The following is a 27,535-nucleotide window of genomic DNA, read 5'->3' as shown; positions in this document are numbered from 1 at the left end:
ACCTATTTCTTTGTTAAACAGTCTATGAAGTTCTCGCTAAACTCCAATCGAATAGGTTGAAACAGGTTTTGCCAAATTTAATATCTCCCTTTCAAATTAACAGCAGTTATTAAGGGCCATTTGTTGTATGATGGGGTTCTCCTTGCTAACGAGTTAGTGCACTCATTGGGATCTTCTAAGAAGCCTTTCTTCATTTTAAAAACTTGATGTTTTTAAGTTTGGAACGCAATCACCAAATCTTTTGAAAATTTTAAAGGTGTGCTCATGGACGATTCATGTAGCCAAGTAAAATAGGCTTTCCCCATAGATGGTCGATTTTCAGTATCATCCTTCTATTTGGCATGTACTGAACAGATTATGAGTTGTCTTACTAAGGAAACAATCTGTGCAAGGGGCCCTTGTAAGGTTCGCGAATATTTTTGAGGAGTTCACTGCTTACTTAGTGTTGATATGCATTCTTTTGTATAATTACTTGGTTATATAGCATAACCAAATATATTTTGGATGTGCCCTGTGTTTTGGCTTTGTACACACGATCCGAAAATCACGTAGATATACTGTGTAAGTAAGAAGTACCTAATTCTGGATGAATATATCTTTGAAATTTTAAGGGTTGATTTATAATATGTTTTTATAGTTTGTCCCCGAATTTGGAACCTATACAACGTAAAAACCTCGTCAGTGCATGTGAATTACGAGTTTTGGACCCGAAATCATAATACGCTTAATCCTAGCAAACAAAAAGTGATTTTATTGAAAGGACTTGACCATTTCGTATTAATTAAGGTTATTTAGAGCACTAAACAATTTATTTGAATTTAATTGATATTTTAGTGCATTAATTAAGCGTAGTTTTGAAGTTTAACAAGTGGCGATTTTTGGATTTGGAGCGGATCAATTCGAAGAGGACCCAAATCCATTGGGCGTCCTCTCTAGTGGACATCCTTGGTCATGGTTGACCAGCTGGTCAAGGTTTGACCAGCTGAGTGGCACTTTTGAAAACTTTTGCATGGCATTTGAAAAGTAGGCCACTATTGGCCATTGCTTTTTAAAAAAGGCTCATTATGAAGCATCATAAGGGGGCGCACTTTTCAAAGAGAGCATGGGGCTGGCGCCCCATGGCATTTCTGCAATATTTTTGAAGGATTTCAAACACTAGAAACCCATTGGCTGAGCCTTAGGGGCAGCCCATGTAATTCTTTCAAGTTTTAATGGTTTTTCAAAGTGGCATTTTTGAAAGAATTTGGAATGATTTCAAAAGACCTACGTACATGCATTGGGCGTAGACTCCTAGGAGGGGGGGGGCGTGGAGCACCCCAGCCCTCCATCCTAGCTGGGTTAATCCCAGCCCTCCAATGCCTTAACCCTAACTATTTAATGTTGTGAAGAGAGAGAAAGAGGTATGCCTTAGAGGATTTTCTTGAGGAGCATCTCTCTCCTCCTCCCCTTTTCTTCTCCAACGTGAGTGAGTGTAGAGTGAACATTGCTTCAACTCCAACCGTGTACACCATCTCCTTCTTCTCCATTGTTGCCTCAAAGCCTCGAAGGTGAGACTTTTCATCTCTTCCAAGTGTTGTGAAAATCGTGGGTTTCCTTTCTTCTACCCTTGTGGGTTTTGATTTGAACAAACCTTTACATGTTCATACATGTTTCACGAGCTGCTATTACATGTCTTTACCTTAGATTTGCGGTTTGTTGAGCATGTATACAATGCATTTGTTTTGGTTATTGTGAAATGTGGTAGTGAGTTACCATTTGAAATTGTTTGGATTTTTCCTTATTAGAAAACGTTTTGGGCCTTTGCTTAAGAACATTTCGGTTTTGGTACCACGCTTGTCGTTCGGGTTGAGCAAGCTTGCATCCCTTTCTAGTGAGGTTTCCAACGTCTTTCTAGTTACACGATTTTCTTGTTTTGATTAAATGAACTATACATTCTTTCTTTCCCACGTACGACATGAAACCAAACTCCATGTTGCGCATTCTATGAAATGCGTGGAGATGTTGTGGATTAGGTTATAAATGTGATACCATTTCGTGAGTTTCCATTTTTCCTATTTGGTTGTGGATTTAGGACAAGTAAATGTACTCATGCTCTTGCAATCCTTGCCTATGCGAGTACTTCTCCTAGTCGTGTGCTGCTCGCATGAGGTTGACTCGGTCTGTAGCTTCCCCGGTTACCACACTAGAACATGAATAACAGACGCCGGGTGCATGTCTCACAGAATGCGAGGTTTCCTTCGCGTTCCCGAAGGAGTAATCAGAAGAACTTAAAGACTAACCAATCAGCTGACTTATTGTAGTTGATACTTACTTGTTCTGTAGTCTGTGCTTCAGTTGCCTTTCTTGCTCGGTTGTTACCTTGGTTGCCTTGTTGTTCAGTACTTGGTACAATTTGTTACTGCTGTGAGTGCCTGTCTTATAGTTATTTCAGCTATTACTATAGTTCTTTGCTGCTTAGTGTTCGTTACTGTTCAGTTTGCCGTTCTAGTTACTTGTTGTACGGCTGCTCTAGTTGCTTGTTTGTTTCCAGCACTCGTTACAATTACTACAACTTGTTACCTTTCGTTTGGCTTGTACTTGCCCTTTCGCACTTACCTGACACCGTTCACAGTACATTGGTAATTTATGTTCTTTGATGCATACTTTACTAGTTGATATGGATTGTGAAATGCATTAGCGTAGTTACTACCCATGAATTCCTGTTAGTTACTTCCACTTATATTTCTGTACTCTTGCTCATGCTGTAACTGCTTAATTATTGTAATGTGCATGCTATGTATTGTCATGAATAACTCTGCTTCATCTTCCACACTTTGGTATATTGTGTTTGGTTTGCCTCACCAACTCGAAAGAGTACTGACCCCGTTTTATGGGGATACAAGTGTTACTTAGGCATGCGATGAAGCTCGATGTGCTGCAGCAGACTCTGAACCCACACTTCTGACAGTCGCTGGATCTTGGCAGTTTTGGGTTTTGTATAAGGGAATGAGATTTGTACACTTGTAAATGTATTTAATAAAAAGATTTTTCCTTTCAGATGTTTCCTTATTGTTGTTCTCTGTAGCTCGCCCAGAGTTTCCACTTGTCCTTCCCTTTTGGTTTTCCGCACTTGTGCTCTCTGGTTTTAAAAAAAAAAAACTCCTAAAAATCCAAAGGATTTTCTGAGTAGAAATTCTGGGGCGCCACAACCCTTGGAGCATCTTTCTTCGCTTGGGTGCTGCTCGTAGGTCAAATAAAGACCCAAGATTGGTTACAGGACATGGAGATATGTCTAACTAATGTTGTCTTTGCGAAAGGGATTTACAAACTGCAGAATGTTAGAAAAAGTTTCAAAATATAGCATATTTGTAAAGTTTTGGTGATTTATTGTTTCCCACCAAAAGGGATTTGAAAATGTTTAGTCCCATATCTAAGAGAGAAATTTTTCTAGTAGTTTAAATAGAGTGTTTGTTCTCTATTTTTTACTTTGGTAAACCTTGTATGTTAGGGTGACTTGCGGACATTGATGTGCTTCACACAAGAATGGACACACACATGCGGACACGTGTGTGTGCTAGGGCGCTTGAGGTGCACCTTGCACTTTACAGTGGCATGAGGCACTGAGGTCCGCTTTGACCAAGCCATTTTTTGACTTTTTATTTTCCGAAAGATCTAGCCATTTGAAAGACTTTAAAAATGCATTTATATAGCGTTTATGGGGCATTGTGACTGTTGGACGGTTTTGGAGGTCCTTGATCGTTAGTCAAAGGTGGGTGACCGTTCAGGGTCATTTTCATCCAATTTTCAAACTGTTGGATTTATGGCCTTTAATCTCATTTATCACAAAACGTTTTAGACTTCCTAAAGTCTATAAATTTATTTATTTTTCGCCTTTTGGATCATCAAAATTTTTGATTCTCAAGCTTTCTCTTTCTATTCTTTTGTTCTTGATTTGGCTTACCAAGTTCAAGTATGGGAGAGGTCACCTGATCCTACGAAGCAGTGACTCTCTTGAGGTTCAAGCCCAGTTGTATCCTAGGAACTCAGTCGTAACAAACCCTTTTCGCATCTTTAGAATTCCCGAAGTGAGGCGATTAAAGTTCTAAAGATAGCGATCTTAAAAACGTGCCTCTAGGTTTGGGATCTCGATTTTCTTAAATCATGATTTTGGTCATTGATTGTTCCAACAATTTTAGAACTTCAAAATGACCTCTGATTCGACATCCAACTCCATCAATCTGCTTAGCTGTGACCTTGAGAAACTCGATCAATTTGATGGGTCAAACTTCAAGCGGTGGCAATCGAAAGTCTCTTTCTTGTTGTCTGAGTTGCACATCGACTATGTCCTCAAAAAGTCTTGTCCCACTATTGCTGCTGGAGAAGTTGAGACAGAAAAATGGAAGAAAGAGCGAGAAAAGTGACACATAGACAACTAGCGATGCAAAAGGGCATATCCTGAACACTTTAGTCGATTCTCTCTTTAACTTGTATTCTCCTTTGGAGTTGGATAGAGAATTAGGGAATGCTCTGGAGATCAAGTACACTGCAAAAGACGCTGGTAATAAAAGGTTTATCGTAGATCAGTATGTTAATTTTTTTTATTGTTGATGATAAGCCTATACTTGTTCAAATTCATGAGATACAAATATTAGTTTATAAGATCAAGAGAGAAGGTATATATCTTGATGATGACTTTCAAGTTGCTGTCATCATTGGGAAACTATCACATTTTTGAAAAGAATATAAGAATCACCTAAAACATAAAAATGAGAAAATCACTTTACATGGTCTTCTTAAGGACATCCGAATTGAGGAGGATACTCGCCTTCATGACAAAAAAATTTTGAGTCCTAAAGAGGGTTATCTTAAAGTGAATATTATTAGTAACAAGGTGGAAAAATCATGAAAACCTATTAAAACAAAAAGAATTTCGTGAAAAGAAAAAAGCTAACTGATAAAAAGAAAATCAGTTGCTATGTTTATGACAAGTTTGCCCATTCTGCTAGAGAATATAGAGAACAGAAGAGGTCTGATCCCAAGCCAAATGAGTCAGAGGAGAGGCTTGTTGTTGTAATCTCTGAAACCTTCATGGTGGCTGCAAATAAAAATTGGTACCTGGATACTGGAAGCACTGTTCATGTGGCAAATGACAGGAACTTGTTTAAGTCGTATGAAGTAGTGGGGAAGGGATATAATAGCTTTATGAAAAACTCTTCCTCAATTAAAGCATTGGGAAAAGGGAGTGCAAAAATTAAGTTCACCTCCAAAAAAGTCCTAACACTTGAAAATGTTCACTATGCTCCAGAAGTTAGAAAAAATTTAATCTCTGCAGATCTATTGTCACGAAATGGTTTCAAAATTGTTATTAAGTCTGAGATTGCAACTGTGACCAAAGGGAAAATCTTTGTAGGAAAAAAGTTTGTCACTAATGGTATGTTCAAGATGAGCACAAATGAATCTGTTACTTCTGTTTATATGGTTGACTCCTATTTTCTTTGACATTCATGATTATGACATATTAATTATCACTGCATTCATAATATGAATAATTTTGGTCTACTTCCTTGTCATGTTAAAATAGAACATAATAATAAGTGTGAGATATGCATTCAAACTAAGCTAACTAGATTCTCATTTATTGTAAATTACTTGAATTGGTGCATTCAGATGTGTGTACGATGAATAATATTCTGAGTCGCGGTGGCAATAAGTATTTCATTACCTTTATAGATGACTACTTAAAATTCTGTTATGTTTATTTGATGAAATATAAATCTGAAGCATTTTCCATTTTTTTTTATCTTGCTGAAGTGCAAAATAGGTTTAAAAACCAAGATTGTACATTTAAGAATAGATAGAGGAGGTAAATACATAGGTGGAAAATTTAATAAATTCTGTGGAGATAATTGTATTATCCATAAAACCTTTGCCCTTAAAACTCCTGAACAAAATGGTGTATCTAAAAGAAAAAATAGAACACTTGTAGAAATAATGAATGCTATGCTTCTTAATACAAGTTTATATCCCAACTTGTGGGAAGAGGCTCTACTTATTTCTTGTTATATTCTAAACTGAGTTCCTTATTCTAAATCTGATAAATCACCTTATAAATTATGTTTTCATAAAAAACCTAATCTTAGTTATTTTCGTGTTTGGGGTTGTTTAGCATATGTTAAAATTCTAGCAAATAAAAGAAAGAAGGTTAGACCTAAAGCATTGAAATGTGCATTTGTTGGATATGCTGAATATAGTAAAGCATATAGATTTCTAAATATTGCTAATGATGTTATTGTTGAATCTAGAGATGCATTTTTCATAGAGCATAAATATAAATATGATTCTTTTCTTGATGGTAATCATATAGTAGTTGTTGAACATTCGATTAATGACATGATTGAATATTCTAATGACGATGATGTTGAATCTAAAACTGAAGTTAGGCACAATAAACTCATTAGAAAACCAACTAATTTTTTGTTCTAACTTTTATACATTTTTAATTAAGAATGATCCTATGTCATTTCAAGAGGCAATGTCTTCTCAAGATGATGCCTTTTGAAGAGAAACTATAAATGATGAAATTGACTCAATTATGCCTAATAATGTTTGGAAATTAGTAGATTTACCTATTGGTTGCAAAACTATTGGCTACAAATAGATTTTCAAAAAAAAAATAAAAGTTGATGGTGCAATTGATAAATTTAAAGCATGTCTAGTTGCAAAAGGATTTAAACAAAAAGAATGTATTGATTATTTTGATACTTTTGCTCATGTAACCAGAATATCTACGATTAAAATTTTGATTGCCATGACTGCCATATATAAACTTGAAATTCATCAAATGGACGTGAAAATAACTTTTTTGAATGGAAAATTAGTTGAAGATATATATATATATATATATATATATATATATATATATATATATATATATATATATATATATATGGAGCAATCTGAAGGTTTTATAGTGCTAGGGAAAGAACACAAAGTTTGCAAACTTGAGAAATTCTTATATGGATTAAAACAAGCCCTTAAGCAATGGCATGAGAAATTTGATAGTTCTCTTGTAAATAATGGTTTCAAAATACATGATACTGATAAGTGTGTCTACAGTAAAGTATATTGTAATTTTATTATTATTTTTTTATATGTTGATGATATGCTTATTTTGGGTTCTAATAGTCAATACGCAAACCAAACAAAAAGATTTTTATCTTTCATGTTTTGTATGAAAGATTTAAGTATTGTAGATGTCATTTCAGAAATCAAAATTATGAGAAATAATAATGACATTGCATTATGTTAATCACATTATATTGAGAAAATTCTTACAAAGTATGAATATATTGATTGTTCACTTGCATGCACTCCATATGATCCAAATCTGAAATTGACTCCTAATGATGGTGCAAGTGTTCAACAATTAAAATATGTCAGTGTTATAGGTAGTCATATGAATGCAATAAATTGCACAAGGATTGATATAGCCTATGCAATAAGCAAGGTATGTAGATATACTAATAATCTTGGACATCAACATTGGAATGTTGTGAATAAGATTCTTAGATATCTTAAGCATACTTTAGACTATGGAATCCGCTATACTGAGTTTCCTGCTATTATTGAAGGGTATAGTGATGCAAGTTGAAATACTGAATTTAAAGATTTCAAATCTATGAGTGATTGGGTTTTTACCCTTGGTGGTTGATCAGTTGCATGGGGTTCTAAGAAACAAACATGTATAACTCATTCAACAATGAAATCTGAGTCTATTGCTTTGTCATCTGCATGTAGAAAAACTGAATAACTTAAGAATATGCTAGTGGATATTCCACTAGGTGAGAAGCACATACCTGCTGTTTTAATGTTTTGTGATAGCCAATCAGCTATATGTAAAACAAATAATATGAAATATGATGAGAAGTCTAAACATATTAGTCTAAGACATAATTTTATAAGACAAATGATTGATGATTATATTATATCATTAAAATATGTGAAATCATGTTAAAACTTAGTAGACCCATTTACGAAAGGCCTTTCGAGAGTTGTCATCAGTAAAACATTGAGGAGAATGAGAATTAAGTCAGTTAAGTCATCGTCTAAGAATACCCAACGTAGAGCGCTAGAGATCCCACATGCCTAGGTTCAATGAGAAATAAATTGATAAATGACAGATATTGAGCATATTTATATGAACCCATTAATGATGTGTGCTCATGAGCTATAACTAATGTGAGGGTTGAGCTAATAACACTTAATGAGTTTGTAGGCCTTAAGGCTTAGGTTTGTGCTATAGTACACCTAGACAAACTCACCTATATGAGTGTAGAAGTGTGAATCGCTTCTTATGAGAATTGACAATTTTATAAGCACTCATGAATCCAAGCAAGCACAAAGCTCTAAATGTGCCAACTTGAAATCCACACAATTGAACTTTTGAAAACCTATGTGTGATTGAAAAGTCGGTTAACAATATAAGGAGCTAAGTTCAAGGTGAGTTCACTTAGCACCTTGGTTAATTTAGGTTTTCTTTCACTAAGTGGGGGTTCAAGTCCTGAAGACACTCTTACTAATGCATAAGTTTTCCATGCAAGCCGAATTTATTTTGAAACAAGTGGGGGATTATTAGAAAAAGTTTCCAAATATAGCATATTTGTAAAGTTTTGGTGATTTATTATTTCCCACCAAAAGTGCTTTGAAAATGTTTAGTCCCATATCTAAGAGAGAGATTTTTTTTGGTAGTTTGTTTTACTTTGGTAAACCTTGTATGTTAGGATGACTTGCGGACGTTGTTGCGCTTCACAGAGGAACAGACTTCGTTCGTGGACACGTGCATGCATGCTCGTGTGTGCGCAAGGGTGCTTGAGGCACAATATGGCATTTTGATGGTGTGCTTTGCACTTCACACGCTCGTAGCTGCGCGAGGTGCTGAGGTTCGCTTTGACTAAGACATTTTTTAACTTTTCATTTTTCGAAAGGGCTGGCCATTTGAAAGACTTAAAAAATGCATTTATATAGCATTTATGGGGCATTGTGATTGTTGGACGATTTTGGAGGTCCTTGATCGTTAGTCAAAGGTAGGTGACCATTTACGGTCATTTTCATCCAATTTTCAAACTGTTGGATTTATGACCTTTAGTCTCATTTATCACAAAACATTTTGACCTTCCTAAAGTCTATAAATTTCTTCATTTTTTGTCTTTTGGATCATAAGAATTTCTGATTCTCAACCCTTCTCTTTCTATTCTTTTGTTTTCGATTTGGCTTGCTAAGTTCAAGTCTAGAAGAGGTCACCTGATCTTGCGAAGCAGTGACTCTCATGAGGTTCAAGCTTAGTTGTATCTTGGGAACTCAGTCATAACAAACCCTTTTCGTATAGGCGATTGAAGTTCTAAAGATAGCAATCTTAAAAATGTGCCTCGAGGCTTGGAATCTCGATTTTTCTAAATCCTATTTTTTTTCATTGATTGTTCTAACACAAAATACTTGCCCCAAGAGGGGTTGGCATAGTGGGGTGGGGCCTTAGCGGCTTGACAAGCAGTCAAGGTTCTATTCTCATGGATGCCTCCCCTTTACGCAAGTCAATGAGTAGCATAGACTCCGGGGTTAAGGGCCCTAACCTAAGAGTTTTACACGATTGCCACGATGACCGTTGGTATGCAGGCTAGGCCAGCACGACCAGGTCTTTGTGCCGGGTGCAGTTTCTTTGGGTTATAAATTAAAAAAAACATTTACTTTGGTTCTTCTCATACTTTCAAGCATTAATGAAGCTCACATGGCCGGATATAAAAATAGAGGTTACACAATACTCTTGATTCAGACAACTGAAAATGGGCCCTAACGAGGTAAAGTTTTCATATAAATATAAGAAAGTGTGGAAATGGTGGTTGAGCTCAGTCTAGTGGAGAGTTTGGGAGAAAAGGAACAATAGACTGTTTAGAGGCAAGATAATGTCTGCCAAATCTATTCATTCGTTGGTTCAACTGGATTTGTTTTTTGCTGCAAAATTGAATTGGTAGGGCTTGGAACTATCTTTGTTGGGCAAGCAACGCATTTGGACCTCACTTGCATATAGTCGATATTTGAGATTCTATTTTCATAACCTACTGTAATTGTCACGAGCCTATTTTTTTCATAGGACAGTGCGGCACGATGATCCTTCCTTACCACCACAAGCCTTTCGGTGGCTCACTCACAACTAATTTGTCACGAGCATAGAATTTTTCACAAAACTGTGATGTGCCAAACTGTCTAATCTGGCCAGCCTAACGGCCAAAGGCCGCGTACCAACACTTTTCCATGTGCTGAATCATTTTCATTGCCCCAGTGCACCACCTCGTGCGCAGTTGCCTAGCGGAAGCTGATCAAGCGCATTTTCAAATGCGTATTCTATCTAGTCTGTGCCACTTAGTGCATAGTCATCCCATACCATCTATCACTTCCGAAAAGGGGCATAAACTTGCCTTAGCCTTGTGTTTCATAGAGTGTATTGTGACTCCATGAGCACACCACAACAAAACCTCACCATTGAAGGAACAAGACCTTGCAGCCTCCAATCCGAAGACCAGTTGATGATTAAATACTGTAGCGAAGAGCACCACCCAAACTTATTCGCCAGTGACTAGGCATTCACTCGCTTAGCCCCGAGTCACCATACTCGGTTGAAATCACTTAATGTGATTCTTGGGAGAATTATCCCTAACCCACATGCACCTTCGTGCATCCAACCACTATGCGTGGGACACCCCTACAAGCCGAGAGGTTCTTAACCAAATCTCTAAAGTCAACATCCTCTAATCTGTTGGAATTGCTTAATCAAACAATGCTCCACGTCTGTGCCACCACACAACGATGCACTAACAACAATATCGTTGCCTATCGTGTATCATGCTACCATCGCATGTCACCGATCAAGCCAACGCATATCGCGCGTTCCTACACTCGATGCATTTTTCCCTCAGTAGAGCTCCGCATTGCACGTGGCCCATTCTGAAGGCTCGATCCAGGACATTCTCCCTCACCCAAACCATTGTCCTCTTTGACAATGCCGATGCAAATAAGAACACAGTCTTAACTGGTATGTCAGTTTTCCTTTGTACTTATCTTTGGTCTACTTCTTTTCTTCATTCTACTCAACTTGTTCTAGTTTTCATCCACCATCATCGCAATCTTTAACACGCCAAGTCTCATTCCTTAACGTGCCTCCGATCACTTAGATAGCGTCTTCCACTCAATCAACATCGAGCATTCTTTACTCATGGGATGCCAGTGTCATCCCATACACAAACAAGTCATCCTCGCCTGCACGACAAACTTGCCATCTTTATGCTCATGGTTGGGGTGCCTTCCAACCTCAGCAAGGGCAATTCCAAGCTCTTCGTGGTCCTCGCAGAGAAAGATAACCACCAATGCATGCCGCAGAGATATCAACTCCCTTAAGCACCAACTTACGATTTTTCAACGGTCTAAACTAGTCTTCAAGTGGGGAGACACATTTTTGCGTATCACCCCAAAACGATCCTTAAAAGTGTCTTCCTGGGCACTCATCCTTACAAGGGCAACTTGGCCCAATGCTGCAACTCTCATCCAGAGCCATCACGCTGTAACTTTCTCCCAGAGACAACAAAACATTCTCGCATAAACCAAACCGACGAGCTATAAACAATAACTTTTTACGCACATGCAACCTACAAAGGAACTGCCAAGTCAAGGGACCAAAATAATGAGCATTCTGCTCAACATGGACACTCCGCTAACCCACAATCTTGAGAGAGAATATAGAAGTTTAGCTGATTCTTCCATACCCAAAGGTGCAAATCCATTCAGCCGAATCTAGCGTACATTCTGTGCATACACAAGACAGATATCACGCTTAACCTGCAAGCCTAACGCACAACTGGGAGGAATCTTTAGCTTATTCACATTCCCTTGACCAATTGAACAACAACTTTGCACTTCTTCTTAAAATGGTCAAGATGTTCCATACCATCCTACCAACATCTTGCTTTTATGCTCGGTCAACAACACTTCAGCTGCATAAATTTGTGTAACCAAGATAAACCATTTTTGTCCTCTTCAGTGTCACACACAATGAACAACAAGATCTTCGTGAATCTTTCTGCTCTAATGCCAATTTGTCGTGAGCCTATTTCTTTCATAGGCTAGTGCAATACGATAATTTTTTCTTATCACCGTAAGCCTTTCGGTCGCTCACTCGCAAGTAATTTGTCACAAACATAGAATGCTTCGCAAACCCGCGATGCGCCACACTGCCCAATATCGTCAGCCTAATGGCCAAAGGCTGCATACCAACACATTTTCATGTGCTGAATCATTTTCATTGGCCCTGCGCACCACCTCGTGTGCAGCTGCCTAGCGAAAGTTGATCAAGCACATTTTCAATTGTGTATTCTATCTATTTTGTTACACTTAGTGCATAGTCATCCCATACCAGCTATCACTTTCGAAAAGTGGCACAAACTTGTCTTAGCCTTGCATGACATGGATCGTATTGCGACTCCATGCGCACACCACAACAAAACCTCATCACTGAAGAAACAAGACCTTGCAGCCCCCAGTCCGAAGACCAATTGATGATTGAACATCGTAGGGAAGAGCACCATCCAAACTCATTCGCTGGTGCCTAAGCATTCACTCGCATAGCCCCGAGTTACCATACTCAGTTGAAATCACCTAATGTGATTTCTGTGAAAATTAACCCTAACTCACACGTACCTCCGTGCGTTCAACCGTTACGTGTGAGATACTCCTACAAGTCGAGAGGTTCTTAACCAAATCTCCAAAGGCAACATCCTCTGATATGCTAGCACTGCTTAATCAAACAATGCTCCACGTTTGTGCCACCACATAACAATGCACTAGCGGTGATATTGTTGCCCATCGTGTGTCATGCTATCACCGCACGTCATCGATCAAACCAACACATACTGCGCGTTTCTACACTCGATACATTTTTCACTCAGTAGAGCTCTGCATTGCACGTGCCCCATTTCGAAAGCTCAGTTCAAAACATTCACTGACTTATTGAAGAAATAGGCCCGTGACAGTAATAATATTCTGTTCTTTTATTTTTTTTTTATATATGCTGCATTAAATATCCCAGTGTATTATGTATTTTATTTCTATCATAATATAAATTTTCTTATTCCTTAAAAAAAAGATATATCAGCAAGTCATTTAATATGAGGGAACACTTCAATACCAGTCAAAATCAGTGGCTTTATTTCGAGAATCCGAATCCACCCATTTTTTAAGCCATCCCTATCTTCCTACCCCTATTTGGAATTTCATTGACTCATGCGGTTTTAATCTAATCGGACTCCATAGATGTGATCTACACTGTCACGATCAATACTTGAATCGCCAAAGATTTATTCACAATTTAAAAATCGACGGTTGAGAAAATACAAAATTGTGTGATTAAAAAAACATCATATTTTTCTTTAGAAAAAGTTATGATGATGCAAGGATCGATTCATATAAAATAAACCATGTTGAATCCATCTATGAGGTCAAATTTGATCACAACTTGCATCAATAAGATTCAGAAGGGTATGAAGATGAGGGACAATGAGTGGAACAAAAATTGTTATTTCACATCAAGGGCTCATTATATAAGTTGTGTATGTGGCAAGTGGTTCATATCTAATGGACAGGGGTTCAGATGATATTGAAAATCATCGTCCACCTCCCATCCTGGTGGATCATGGGCCGGATGTCAATCCTCCATTCAAAAGAATTTTGGGGGATTTGGCGTCCGGTGCAAAACAATTGGAATATATTTTGATCCAAAACAAAATTTAATGCCTTTGGCTGTTTTCACATTCGCCACAATTACCAAACTTCCTAAAAATTGATGCATTTTCAAAAGCACGGTTGCCAAACCCCCTTTTGGATTTTGATCAACCTATCATGGTTTGTAAACACCCAAACAAAGAACCAGATTGTACTGGTATCAAAACTATCCATATCCGGCCCACTAGCCGATGCCATCTGATTTTATGGGTCATGTAATTAGAATTTCTTCATATGTTAGTATTTCTTCAGTGTAGGGTTGGGCGTCTGCCCTATTTACAACACTAATTTTTCGCAAATTAATGTTTTGTGTGTTTGTGTTAGGGATAGGGATGGCAGTGGACCGGGGGAAAGCGGGGCTCCGCCCTACCTCGCCCCGTTTGGACCGGGGATGAAGGGTATGAAACGGGGATGGAGGCGGGGATGAAGGTTAAAATTCATCCCCGTTCGGGGATGGAGGCAGGGATGGACGTACCCTTTTCCCCGCCCCGCCCCATCCCCGCCACGATCCCCACCTCATCCCCGCCCCGCCCCGTCCCTGCCACTTTTCCCCGCCCCGCCCTGCCTCATCCCCGTTTGAACCGGGGATGGAGGACATGAAACGGGGATGAAGGCGGGGGTGGAGGTTAAAATCCATCCCCGCCAGGGATGGAGGCGGGGATGGAGGTTCTAATCTTGAGGCGGGGCGGGGGTGGAGACCTTGTCCCCCGCCCCACTGCCATCCCTAGGTAGGGATGTAAAACAGGCCGGACTCAGTTTGGATCTAGGCATTATCAAGTCTGACCTAATCGGATCTTGCATAATCAAATCCATATTTCGAATCGGAGTTGGATGGGGATCAACTAAAATCGAAACCAGATATGACTACTATATATATTCAGATTCAGACTTGGATTCGGTTGCAAAACTCAATACCGGGTCAGGATCCAATTATTAATTGGATCTGGCTTTGGCTACTCAATGTGACTGAACAGATTTGGGTTAGGTCAGATTCCAATCTGAATCCCAATACATCCATAGTTTTCTGTAAGCTATAAATGGTGTGGGTTCAGTCAGAAGTAGCACATACCAGATCCCACTAATCATGCACTGATTATTGGATTGTGAACTATATCCAAATATCCATCAGATTCAATAATAAAATGCCAAAACGAATTCAAATCTTATTATTAATTTGGATTTGATTTCGGTTATCAAGTCTGAATATCTGAGTCGAATTTGGGTGGGATAAGATCCGAACCATTGATATCCGTAGTCCTTGGAAAATAATGTTTTATGAGTCCTTGGTGGGATGCTCCATTAGTAGCGCCTTCTTTCTCAGAACAAGGAATTTTTGAAGGAACCACCAGTCTAGCACTGCATCTGGCACAAGATGTGCTGAAAACCGTTGGATGGAGTGAGTCCAGTAGGGAGTACAGAGCGCCTCGTACCCTATCCAACGCAAGCACCAATCTGCATACTCATCTGCTGAGGGAATAAAGAAGGATGGCTTCATTTTTATCATCTTTGTTGCCACGTATAAGGGGACCTAAAACCAAAATATAAATCACAACTTGGTCATATCAATTCCAATAAAAACCATCTTCTATGTGGGTCTGGTAAATGAACTGAGCAGCTTGTGACTAGACTCGGTTTGGCTCCTCACAAACTCATTCATGATCAGTTCATATAGCTGGTAAGATGAGCCATGAGCAGCTCGTTTAGCTTAAACAAGTAGAGTCTGAACACAAGGTGTTCAGCTCGTTTCGCGAGAGCTTTTATATATATATATATATATATACATGAACTGTTTTATACGAGTCAGCTCGTGTTCGGCTCATCTCATTCATGGAGAGCCAAGCTTTTGGCTCCACTAAACATGAATGTGAGTAGAGTCACGAACTCAATCTACTTGTAAATTAGCTGAGCTTGAACATGCCCTGTTCGGTTCGTTCAGCTCATTTACCAACCCTACCTCTATGATTTTGCATATGGCTTTTGGTAGATAATGAACTCAGCATTACATGGGATTTATAAAGCAAGATTGCCTTTTGCATACAAAAGGCTTCCCAAATAAGGGTAAGTTCTGGCTTTAATGAGGCCAGGACCCATAGTGGTCCTCTAGATTGTGATTTCTCCAAACATGCCAAACATGAGTCAATTAACAGTCCAAGTGTAAAATTTGGTAGCTCTAAATTGGTGAGGTTCAGTTTTTTTTTGAAAGAAAGATTCAGGTTGCGTGGATCATGTTTTGACAATTTATCACATCCAAATAAGGAACCCAGTTTTTTTCTTTTTTTTTTAGGATAATCCAAGGCGAAAAAACCCAGATCACTAACGCCACATTGACTAGCTTCCAGTTAGTAAAATCTTTGAGGTCCCACTACCCACCAAGGAGTACACCCAGCTTCGACCTTGCGGCAAGGGATGCCACTTGTGGGCTTAGAACTTGTGATGACCCTTAAACTTGACAGTCACAAGTAGCCTCTACCAGATGAGCGGAGCCCTTAAGGAACCCACTTGATCTAGACCTCTTTAAGGTGTGCTCAACACGGTTGGGATGGATCCTAAAGACCAGGCCAAGTTGGCCCATCTCCAAAATGGACACCAAAATATGGTCCAGTGACTCCAGTCACATGCACCAAATCAGTTGGTTGTTGTAATAGGCTTCAGGCAAATTTGAACCCAGATGCTACGTACGAGTTTGTACATACCTGACACTGAACATCAATCCCGTATTGTTTATATTCCACACGGAGAGTCCTTGAGAAATTTTCAATATACCTGCAGAACATTTGATCAGTGAATGAGAGAGAGAAAGAGACTCACTATGCTCAAGGGCCATTGGGAAGTAAAGTGAAAGGAAAATATAATACAAACTGCAGTTAGGGGTGGCTATCAGGCGGGATTGGGCACTTGGATAATAGTCGTGTAGGAACAAACAGTGGCTAAAAACAAGATTTTTGAAAAATAAAATTTTTAAGATCGTTATTTTTAGAACTCCTATTTTATCTCTTTGGGATTTTCAAAATTGCGAAAAGGGTTTGTTCGCAATAATATAACTAGACTTGGATCTAAAGAACCTCACTGCTTCTTAAGATCAGGTGACCTCTCCCACATGTGAACTTGGCAAGCCAAATCAAAAGCAAAAGAATAAAAAAAGAGAAAGCTTGAGAATAAAAAAATCTAATAAAACCAAAAGACAAAAATAAAGACATTTGTAAACTTTTGAAAGGAGACCATATTTTTTTTGTGATAAATAAAATTAAAAGTCATAAATTCAACAATTTAAAAATTTAATGAAAATAACCCTGAAGAGTTACCTATCTTTAACCAATGGTCAAGGACCTCTAAAACCGTCCAACAGTCATAATGCCTATAAACACTATATAAATGTTTTTTTAAAGTTTCAAAGCTTAAGAAAACAAAAGTCAAAGAAAGCTTGGTCAAAGGTTAAGGTCAAAACAAACCTCAACACCAAAGTCCAAAACATCACATTGCACCTCAAGCGCCCATGTAAGCAACGTAGGTAAGACACCCTACACTAACACACAAGGTTTACCAAAGTAAAGAATATAGAACAAAAACTATATTTAAAGCATCAAAAAAATCTCTCTTAGATACGGGACTAAACATTTTCAAAGCACTTTTGTTGCTGAGCAATAAAACACCAAAACTTTACAAAAGAAGACATATTTTGAAACTTTTCCAACAAATCGAGCCTTAAGGCTGACCAACAACCGATCTCGATCTTAGCCCATGAATGGGGCTAGCATGACAAGAACCAGGTAGCCCGAGCCTAATTACCCAAACCTGATAATAGTCCGGCCGACCATATGTTGGGTCTGGGACGGCGCAATGGCTATCCCTAACTGCAGTTTGTATTATATTTTTGGTGCAATTAACTTCTTGGGCCAACATGTAGAATAGGAAATAGCCAACTTATTCATGTTGTGAGATCCCAAAAATTCTACCAAGGTATCATTTGTTCACAGAATAGAGTTTTCCTTGAGTCTATTTCAATTGCTAAGGCAATTATATATGAACTGTTTCTAGAATTGCCATTGAACAGCTATTTTGTGTAGGCTAGCATTTCTACCTGCTGAAGCAGGTTACAATGAAGCTCCTTAAAAGGGAAAATCTGTTATTCGGAATTATGCTTTTTATTTATTTATCTCGTGTCAATAAAAATGGTCACCTGAAAAAAAAATCAGGCACCATCTAAGTTGTCTCTTGGGAAATCAGGTACCATATAAGTTGTCGTCTGGAAGATCAGGTGCCTAAATTTTTAGGCGACAAAGGGCAAAAGTGTCAAGTAAACAGTAAATTGATAATATTAGTCATATTTTTCTAACTTGTGGTTAGCATTAATGGTTCCAATAAAAGCAAGAGCCATTTATGTCATTGTTCCTTAAGTTAAATTCTATATCTGACATAATATTTTCATCCTATAAGCACCTCTTTAAGTCTTTAGACCAAAGAATGAATGCAGACAACTCAGCAATAAACAGTGGGTCTCTCTTCCTCACTATGTAAACAATATTGGGTCTAGATAGAACGTAAAGCCAATCTATGCATGCAAGTCCAAAATGAAAAATTAACCATCCAAATTAAGCTAGCTTGGATACTTTAATGCTGTATGAAGATAAATAAAGATTTTGGAAGGATTCAAAAAATGCAAGGCACTAGTGCATCCAACAAAGGGATTAATTTGCCCCAAGGGGGTTAGTGTAAAGGGGGTGGGGGGTGGGCTTGGCCGCTAGACCGGCAGTTAAGGTTCACCTCTCATAGGTGTCTCTTCTCTATCTATACACAAGCTGATGCTCAGCATAGGCCTTATAAAGGGTAGGGGTTCTAGCCTCAGAGTTTTACGCTGCCGGCATGACGGCCATAGGTATGGCAGGATGAGCCAATGCGACCGGATCTTCGTGCTGCGTACAGTTTATTCGGGTTATAATGGAAAAGAAAGATTAATTTGAGACACGATTATTCTGGCCCAAATATGAATTATTCTCTCACAATCGTGAGAGCATGATTCTTTAAAAAAAAAAGCACCACTCTCAAGATTGTCTCATTTGTCTCGTGCATGCAAACATGCCTCTTGGGATGGTATAGGTGGATTGGAGGCGTGGTTAGGTGATTGGGCCCGAGTACTTTGCAAAGTACTCGGGTCACATAAAACACAGAAAATCACCAACACGGACAGCAATTTTCTGTGTAAAACACGAACATAGAAAATCACTGCCTGAAATAGCGATTTTGTGTGTAAAACACAAAACACGGAACACAGAAAATCGACAGCGATTTTGTGTTTTGTGTGGCGAGTACTTTACAAAATACTCTGACCCGATCACTGGATCTGCTCCGGGTGGGTTGACCGTTGGGTGTCCACTTATCTAGGAAGGGGGTCCATTAATTGAACCCCATTCCTAATTAGCAGGTTCCTCATCATTTAAAAAAAATAAATGAAAAACCAATATTCTGAGAAGGAAAAGACATACGCTTTTGATGCAGCATAAACAGTAACAAGGGGATAAGATGGCAAAAGCGAAGCAGAGCCAGATCCAATGTTGATAATAGCTCCCCTCTTCCTCTTCACCATTCCTGGAAGCACCACACGAGTAACCTTTGTTGCACCTACCACATTAACTCTAATGATGTTGTCTATCAACTTCTCATCAGTTTCATGCAAGAACATGAAACTAGGATAACCAATCCCCACATTGTTGATCAAGATGCCAACATCCAAACCTCTGATCCCTACTTCAATTCTTCTAACTCCATCATCCAAATCTTTTGCAAAATCGCAGACGATGCTCTTGATTTCGACATCGACATACTTTCCTCGTATTTCACTAGACACCGAGCTCAACTTCGCCGGGTTCCGGCCTACTAGGACCAAGTTAAGGCCATTGTGAGCCAAGCGAAAGGCGATGGCCTTGCCTATACCATCAGTAGGCCCTGTGACAACAGCCCAAGAACCATACCCCTTGAGATTCTTCATTGGTCTGAGAAATGAGGCCCAAACCCATTGTAGAATCACCAACAGAGATTTGAATAGAGAAATGATGCCAAGGAATGTTGAAAGAGTGAGCAGAAGCTGAACCTCCATTTTAGTTTCTTTCAGGAATGGTAGCAATTCAGATTGGCACAAATTGAGGGAGTGAGAGGTTTTTATATTCAAGGAAAGAAGATAAGTTTGCCGTGATGAAGTAGTGCAGAAAGCTTATCTTATGGCACCTCCTCCTAGGAGTTCTGTTAGCTGAGCTGTGCTCTTATAGCCATCTAACATAGGTACTGTGCTTAACCGGTAGATGCAGCCAAGGGGGGTGGGGGATCAGTTATACTTGCACAACTACTCCCATGCGTTCATGAGCATATCGTCTATCTTTTAAATGGACGGTTTGGATTGGGTCCCATTCCTTTTGCAGATCATTTATTTCCCTTCCATGAAAATCTCATGTATGTTAGGCAGCTCTCATGGTAATCATGAAAATGGTTGAGAATGTGGGGGCTACAAAACCATTTTCCCCACAAGCATACATGTCATGTTGGCAACAAATAACATCAAGATCTGCTACCAACATTTATTAAAAAAAGCAACCTCAAAGAATTGTGATCAAAAGTGGTTACCAGTCACCGTCGAATAAATCTCTTCCTATGACACGAAGTCATGGACACGCACGCCTATGTGACTAGCATACGGGACACGGGTTTGAGATTTTTTGTTTTTTTTTAAATTGAAAAAAATAATCTTTTTGTAATATGATTAGTAGTATTTGGGTCAGCTGGGTGAGGCTAGATATTTGACAAGAAATCATGGTCTAAACCCAACCTACATGTTGCTCGATTTGGGTTTGGGTCAAGATTTGATCCAATCCTGGTGTGCGCTATTATTAGGATATTCCCAATTACAATCCCATGATCATTAATAATCTCATGACAACCAATCAAATGACAGAATGCCTGAGCTGCAGCCCCAATTCAAATTGCTTATGAGATTGCTCATGTTTGGATGCCAACTCCAGGATCCTATAGCTTAGTTTAGGAGAGTGCCAATACCTCCTAAACTATGGAGGAAGGATCAAGTGCAATGTGATTGCATAGTTTTTAGTATGCTGCATTCTTCACCTGATCACCCTCCATCATTGCTTGTGCCCCACAGGTGGTCCAAGCCCAATCAATGATGGAGAGTGATCAGGTGCACCAGGGTACTAAAAGTGTGCAATTACATCTCACCTAGTCCTCCCCTCTAAACCTGTGGGCTAGCTCCTGCACTTTTTCATTAGAGCACAACTACCACCGTTAGCCAAAAGGACAATAGCCAGTTGGTCAGGCTGGTGGTCACCTCCAGGCTCTGGCATCTCGTGAGAGTGACAACTACATTCCTACTCATAAATCATAATCTAAGAACTATTATATGTGAGAGTATATTACCATCAGGTTGATGAATAATTTTTTTTTTAAAGAAGGAAGCTGGGGGGTTACTCCGAATTTCTATTAGATAAACAAAAAAATAAAAAATTACATTCGATCTCTCGATAAAGTTAGCCAATCCTGTGGCTTATCCTTCCAAGACAAATTGGTACAAGAGCACAGCAGAATCCACCTGAAAATGGCGTGTGATAAATATAGCAGCAGGTAATGAAGGGCATCCTTCTAATGCATTCTTAACAATTCTGCACCAACAATCATTTGTTAGGTATGAGCACTGCACTGCACGGCTCGGCTGGATCTGAGAGAGAGCTCCTCAACACGTTGATGAATATCTTCAAGTCTAACAATTGAATAGTTGTTGTCACCTCCCCCATCCTAAGGGCATGTTTGTATGTCAAAAAATATCTAGGCTTTTCGTTGGAATGCAGAAAAAAAAGGATCATTTCCACCTAAGAAGCAGGTGCCATTGTCAATGACAACCTCAGTGGTAAGCTTTCCCGCGCGCGCGTTTGGCCACCGTATAAGTGTGTGAATGGATCGGATTTAATCCGATACCCGTTTGAATCCGACTCTGTTTAGTCAGATTTGCTAAGGCAAAACCATATCCAATTGTAATCAAATGTGATTGTGATTTTGATTTTTTGTTACTGAAACTGACAAATATCCAGATTTGGCAGATATCTGAATCTGATTACATGTAAGAATGGGGATTTGGTATGAGCTTTTCATCATCCAAATCTGAATCTAGATTTGAATCCATTTAGCCAACATCCGATTAGTCAGATTTGGTTTTTTCCACATCTGACCTGAATCTGAACCATTTACATCGTTACCACCGCAGCCGTCTCAGATTGAATCAACAACTCTTCCATCCTAGCAGAAGAGGCCAACTACCATTTATTCCCATTAACAAAGTGAAATTTGTAAAAAAGAAATAAAAAACAAATGTTGATGTTAAAAGTACCAAGATATGGGAATCAATAGTTGGCAACAGAAAGGGAGAAAAGAAAATTCAGATAAATTATTAGATCTCATGCAGGAGGCACCATGGGGGTTGGCCTAGCAGGGTAGGGCCTTGTTTGCTAAACGGGCAGTCAAGGTTCTATTTTCATGGGTGTCACCCCTCTGTGCAAGCCAACATATAGCATAGGCCCCGGGGGTAGGGGTCCTAACCTTGGAGTTTTACGCAGCCGGCATGACTACCGTAGGTATGGCAGGCTGAGCCAGCGCGACAAGGTCTTCGTGCTGGGTTTAGTTTCTTCGGGTTATAAATCCAAAAAAGATCTGATGCAGGAGAGACCACTTAAAAACCATCATGCTTTTGGCATGTTAATTTAAAATTAGTGTGCCTAATGCATGAGTACTAAACCATTTAGCAATGACATTATATATTAAAACATGTCAAAAGGAAAAATATTAGCTATCCTTGGTAGTACCCTAATATCTTGCCAAAGATCATAAGCAGATGTATATCAAGGCTTATTTAATAGAAACTATACTTTGGATTTTTTTTTTTTGAGATAACCGGAGTATGACACTTTATCTTTGGACATGGTTTATTAAAGTAAGATCTGCAATGGTATTTCGATCAGATTTGGATTGACATATTTAGATCATTTGGGGGTTCAAATAAGTGTTTTATGTCATATCTATGTTTGGATTTTGATGATCTATTTTCATAATTTACACATCAAAACCTCGAGTTCAATCTTCTTTTACCCGATGAAATATCACCATATAAATTTCTGTTCTGGGTTCAAACTTGCATTATGGTATCTTAGATTCAAAATGATTGCACAAAATTCATACTCAGATTCAAATTAAGAAGGATATAGTCTGCATTCTATCCGTTTTCGGACCTACTATAGCCTGACTTCTTTCTTCTTTTTGGATAACTGAGGAGAAACCATCTGGGCTTACCAAGTTCATTAGCACAAAATCTGAGGTCCATCTTGCCCACCAGGAAGCACACCCACCTTCCACTTTTAGCGAAGAACGTGCACCTTAGGTTTCGAACTCGTGATATCCCATCAACTTGGTGTCTTTGACAGCTTGCCCCTACCACGAACTCGTGATAGCATGCCCTTTACCATGTCTTTATGGTAAAGGGCATGCTATCACGTTGCCTAGACACTGGGAGATGCTGCTTTCATGAAAATGACCACGCAGAAAAGAAAAAGGCAAAAGGTGTTGCCATGTGACCATATAGTCTCGTATTAACATCATCATAATTTTGTACGTTTGGCCTTTAAGTAGCTCCGCTATTCCTGCCTCAAATTGATTTTGCCTTTCTCGTCTCCTCAACAAGAGCATGCATTTCTTGTGATTTCTGGTGTGTTGTTTTATATCAGATCCAGAACTAAAGGCTGCATGCAGTACGAGGGAAAACTGTTGGTATTTATTGCTTTCCCTGACAAGTGTGTAGTTGTGAAAATCGGTTCACTAAGTTATTCGGTTTCTTAAGAAAAGAAAATCGAATAAGAGCTGAATCAGTCAACTGTATGTGTTAAATAAAAATAAAAATATATTAAAAGTTTTTAAACCCCTTATAGATTTTTTTTTTTTATAACAAAGAAAACCCTTACCAAGAACCAGATCACAGAATGACTGAGAGGTAAAACTCTGAGATGAGGACACAACCACCCAGCCTTATGTGCCCCTGTCATGATAAAACTACAGATATTTGTAAGATTCAATCCTCGGTTTTCAACTCGAATGGGACCTTTTAGAATCGCTGTTGGGCCAATTCAGGCTGATTTTAATAACATTGGTGTAGCATTTCCAATTTCAAGGCTTTTATAATAGCTTTGCTATTTTGTTTTTGGACCATTTTTGCCATTTAAATTGGTGTCAACTAGGGACCTAATCAGGATGTTTGAGCCTTAATTTTTTGTGCTTAGCCAGCCTTGATCATACTCTAGATAGTAAGACTGAAGGAAGTTGCATCTAACTATGATAACACACGCAAGCCAATGTGTAGCAAAGGTCCCCGGGCAGGGATCCTAGCCTCGGAGTTTTAGGCAGACAGCCATAGAGTCTCCATACAGGGTGCTGTTTCTTCGGGTTATAAATTAAAAAAAAAAAACTATGATGACGTGAGCTTAGTTTATTACTGTGCTTAACCAGGCCATCTATGTAGGGGTGCCAAAGAAGTATATTCAGATTGGATTTGTATTTGAATGTTGGGGTTACTAGTAATGTGCTCACGTGACGCACAGAAAAAAGCAAGAGCGAGAGAATATGCACCTAAGTAGGTGCTAAATGAAATATGCTAAACGATACGTGCTAAATGGGTTTTTCTGCTCTTCTGGTATTTTTTTGCAGTTTTGACCTCATAAATGTGTTGGGTATGATTGGTGTACGAGAAATCCGTACATAGATTAAGTGTTTTTTTTTATGAAAAAAATGATATTTGAAGCTTCAAAAATTTTGGACCGTTGATTTTTTGAACCTTATAAAAACCCACCCATGTGCCGGAATCAAACACTTCAAGAGCTGATCCCTATAAAATCAAGTACTTAGATCACATCTGTACGGTCAGAATTTAAAAAAAAAACATAAAAAAACCCTGAAAAGCTCATTTAGCACCTACCCATTGCTCCCTAAATGTATGCCTTAAATCAAACAACGATATTTACGTGTCCTTTCTTCACTTACACTTGACTAATAATTTTAATCTTTCTACTATTATTTTCGTTTACCATTTTCCACAAATGATAAAAGAAGAACCATGATAGGGATTTGAATTTGCATATTACTATTATTTTCAGATATGAATCAGATTCGATCAATGTTTGAGTCAGATCTGTGTTTAGGACCAGATCTACCCTAAATGGTTTACAAATTTTTACAAGTCTTGATTTTGCTCTTCTTTTACTCAAGCCACTATTTACGTGATATTTGGAATCAACCCTACATCATATAGAAGATATCCTATAGTTGCATTGGTACTCGAAATTTGCATGCTTATCCCATATGAGGTATTGGTACGAAACTCATTGTAAGACCCAGCCTGGCCAAGTTGGGTGGGCTCGAACCCAGCCAGGCCTGGCCAGGTTGGAGGATAAACAAAAAAAATGATATTTTGAAAGAGGGGAAAATACGGTTCCTCCAAATGAGGAACCACCTCCCCCCTCTTTCCTGCAAGAGAAGGCGAGGATAAACCTCACCCTCCCCACGATTTTAAGAGGTCGGGGTTATCTCCACACACCGTGAGGACTCTATATAAGATCCCTCACAGTGCCACTCTGTCCCCCACCCGATCAAAGAGAGAAAGAAAGAGAGATTGAGAGAGTTGAGAATGAGAGGAAAGAGGAGAGTCTCGCCGAAGCACTGGCATCGGAGGAGGTAAACCCTCTCCCTTCCCCTGTGTGTTTTTCTTTCTTTTTGTTTTGTGAGAGAGGCCAACAACCATGGCTGCCAGCGTGTCTATTGAGAGGAGGTCGGCAGCCACGGGCGACCAACATAGTTAGAGAGAGAGAGAGAGTCAGGAACCAAGTGGTTGCCAATGACCTCTGCCAGAGAGAGGAAGTCGGGGAGGGGTCGCGCCCCTCCACCTCAACTATCAATTGGAGGTTGGTGCAGTCAAGTATCGGTTGCACCCTGCCTGTAGACTGAGTCTGGTCTATTGAAGACCCAGACGGGTCAGTCTATATGAGACCCAGATTGAACCAGTTAAAAAAAAAAAAGTGGGTTGTCTCGGTCACATGCCATCCAACTTGGTCTGGGTTGAACCAAACCGAGTCGGCCCGACCTGAACCAGTCTCTCAGACCAGTTCGGGTCAGGCTGACTTGGTTTGATTTCAACACAGACTGAGTTTGGTGAGAGAAAAAAGATGTTGAGATGAGAACCGAGACATGCCGATTTGGGCCCTATCTTGGTTCCTTGTGATGGATCTGGATTGAACTAGACTAAATTGGGTTTGGGTCCAATTCAATCTAGTTGACCTTATACTGGTCTAGGTTGGACTAGACCTAGACTGAATTTGATTTGGATCCAATCTGTGACTAGGTGGGTCAATTTTGGATTCAGGTTAGAACTGAACTTTATTCAGCCCAGTTAATCCCTAACTAGAATTAAACTGGAACCAATCCACTGTCTTTGACTTGAACAGAATTGAACCAACTCAATTTATTTTTAGTTGAAACAGATTATGTCCAGTCCAGTTATATCAAACTGGGTATGGATTTGTATCACTTAGTGAGCGAATCCGATATGGGACTTAGACAATTCAGTTGGGTCTGAACCCAAACCCAGTTGAATCCTAACTAGGTTAGTAAACCCTGTGTACTAAACTCAGACCGAGTCCGGTCTGACCTAAGCTGAGTCAAGTCTGATCGTAGTAAGTTGAATGACCAAATTTCCCTTGTATGTGTGACCCGATATCTAATTAGTAACATGGTCATAACTTCTCACCCTGAACTCAAAATTGAGTGAGGTTTGCTGCATTGGATTCGTGATACAGAGAGGAATCTACATGTCTTATTGTTGTGACCAAATAATGGGCGCAAAAATCAAGGTTTGACAGACCACATCGAGAGGAGTATTTTAGTAATTTTAGTAATTTTAATAAGTAGAGAATGTTTGTTTATTAATATGAACATAATTGTATGAAGGTCAGATCCTACTATTATAGCTACGAGGGACTCGATTGCAGACTAGTGTTCAACGTTTTCATTTGAGGTAAAAGAAATTATAAGCATTTTTAGTTAATAATATATTGTATGATGATGTATTTGTGAATTAGACAACTCAAGTGCTTACTTGAGATCATAGTTGTATTCTAATGAGTTTGCAATTACATATTAGAAATGCAACTTTATTGTGATTATAGAATGAATGCATGAAAATTAGCCTTGATGCCATAAATTATTTCATATATTTGTGTTTCTTCAGCATGAGTTGCATGTATTGAATTATTCTATTTTAAATAAAATGCATACTTAAGATTGTGAAGGACTTAGAAATACATGCATGAGAACAATGCCTTTGAGATGAGATTTTGAGTCTCATACTAGTTACAATTATGTTATTGTGACTTTGAAATACCTTAGCATGCTAAAAGCTGATAAATTGTTGGGAGGTGACAACTTTATTTAAGATAGCCAACTCAAGTGCTTAGAAAATCTTATTCTTTTGAGGTGGGTATCTGGGTGCCCACCTGACTCCTAACATAGTTGTCTTTCTTGAGCGATATTTTTTTTCTCGTGTGTCAAATCTCAGTGATTCTAGTTTCGTTGGAAAGGGATTCTTTTTATTTTTTTATTGCCTCTTTAGGATAAAATCTTAGGCAAAACTGTGTACTTGTATGCTAGATTT

The 27,535-nt window shown here is 38.8% G+C and overlaps 1 protein-coding gene across 1 annotated transcript; it reads right to left on the bottom strand.

Moving 5' to 3' along the window:
* Nucleotides 1-14,943: 14,943 nt before the first annotated feature.
* On the bottom strand, nt 14,944-20,027 carry LOC149811693 (very-long-chain 3-oxoacyl-CoA reductase 1-like). Its single transcript, XM_089993580.1, has 3 exons — nt 19,281-20,027; nt 16,494-16,563; nt 14,944-15,328 (listed from the first exon to the last, which is right to left on the bottom strand). The coding sequence occupies exons 1-3, from the start codon at nt 19,889-19,891 to the stop codon at nt 15,074-15,076; spliced, it is 936 nt and encodes a 311-aa protein (XP_089849706.1). The 5' UTR covers nt 19,892-20,027; the 3' UTR covers nt 14,944-15,073.
* Nucleotides 20,028-27,535: the final 7,508 nt, after the last annotated feature.

Source organism: Nuphar pumila, chromosome 17, assembly GCF_984573655.1.
Source record: "Nuphar pumila chromosome 17, dmNupPumi1.hap1.1, whole genome shotgun sequence".
In the NCBI taxonomy this organism is placed as follows: Eukaryota; Viridiplantae; Streptophyta; class Magnoliopsida; order Nymphaeales; family Nymphaeaceae; genus Nuphar; species Nuphar pumila.
Note: the sequence above shows the minus strand (reverse complement) of the source record. Positions and strands in the feature narration are given on the sequence as shown.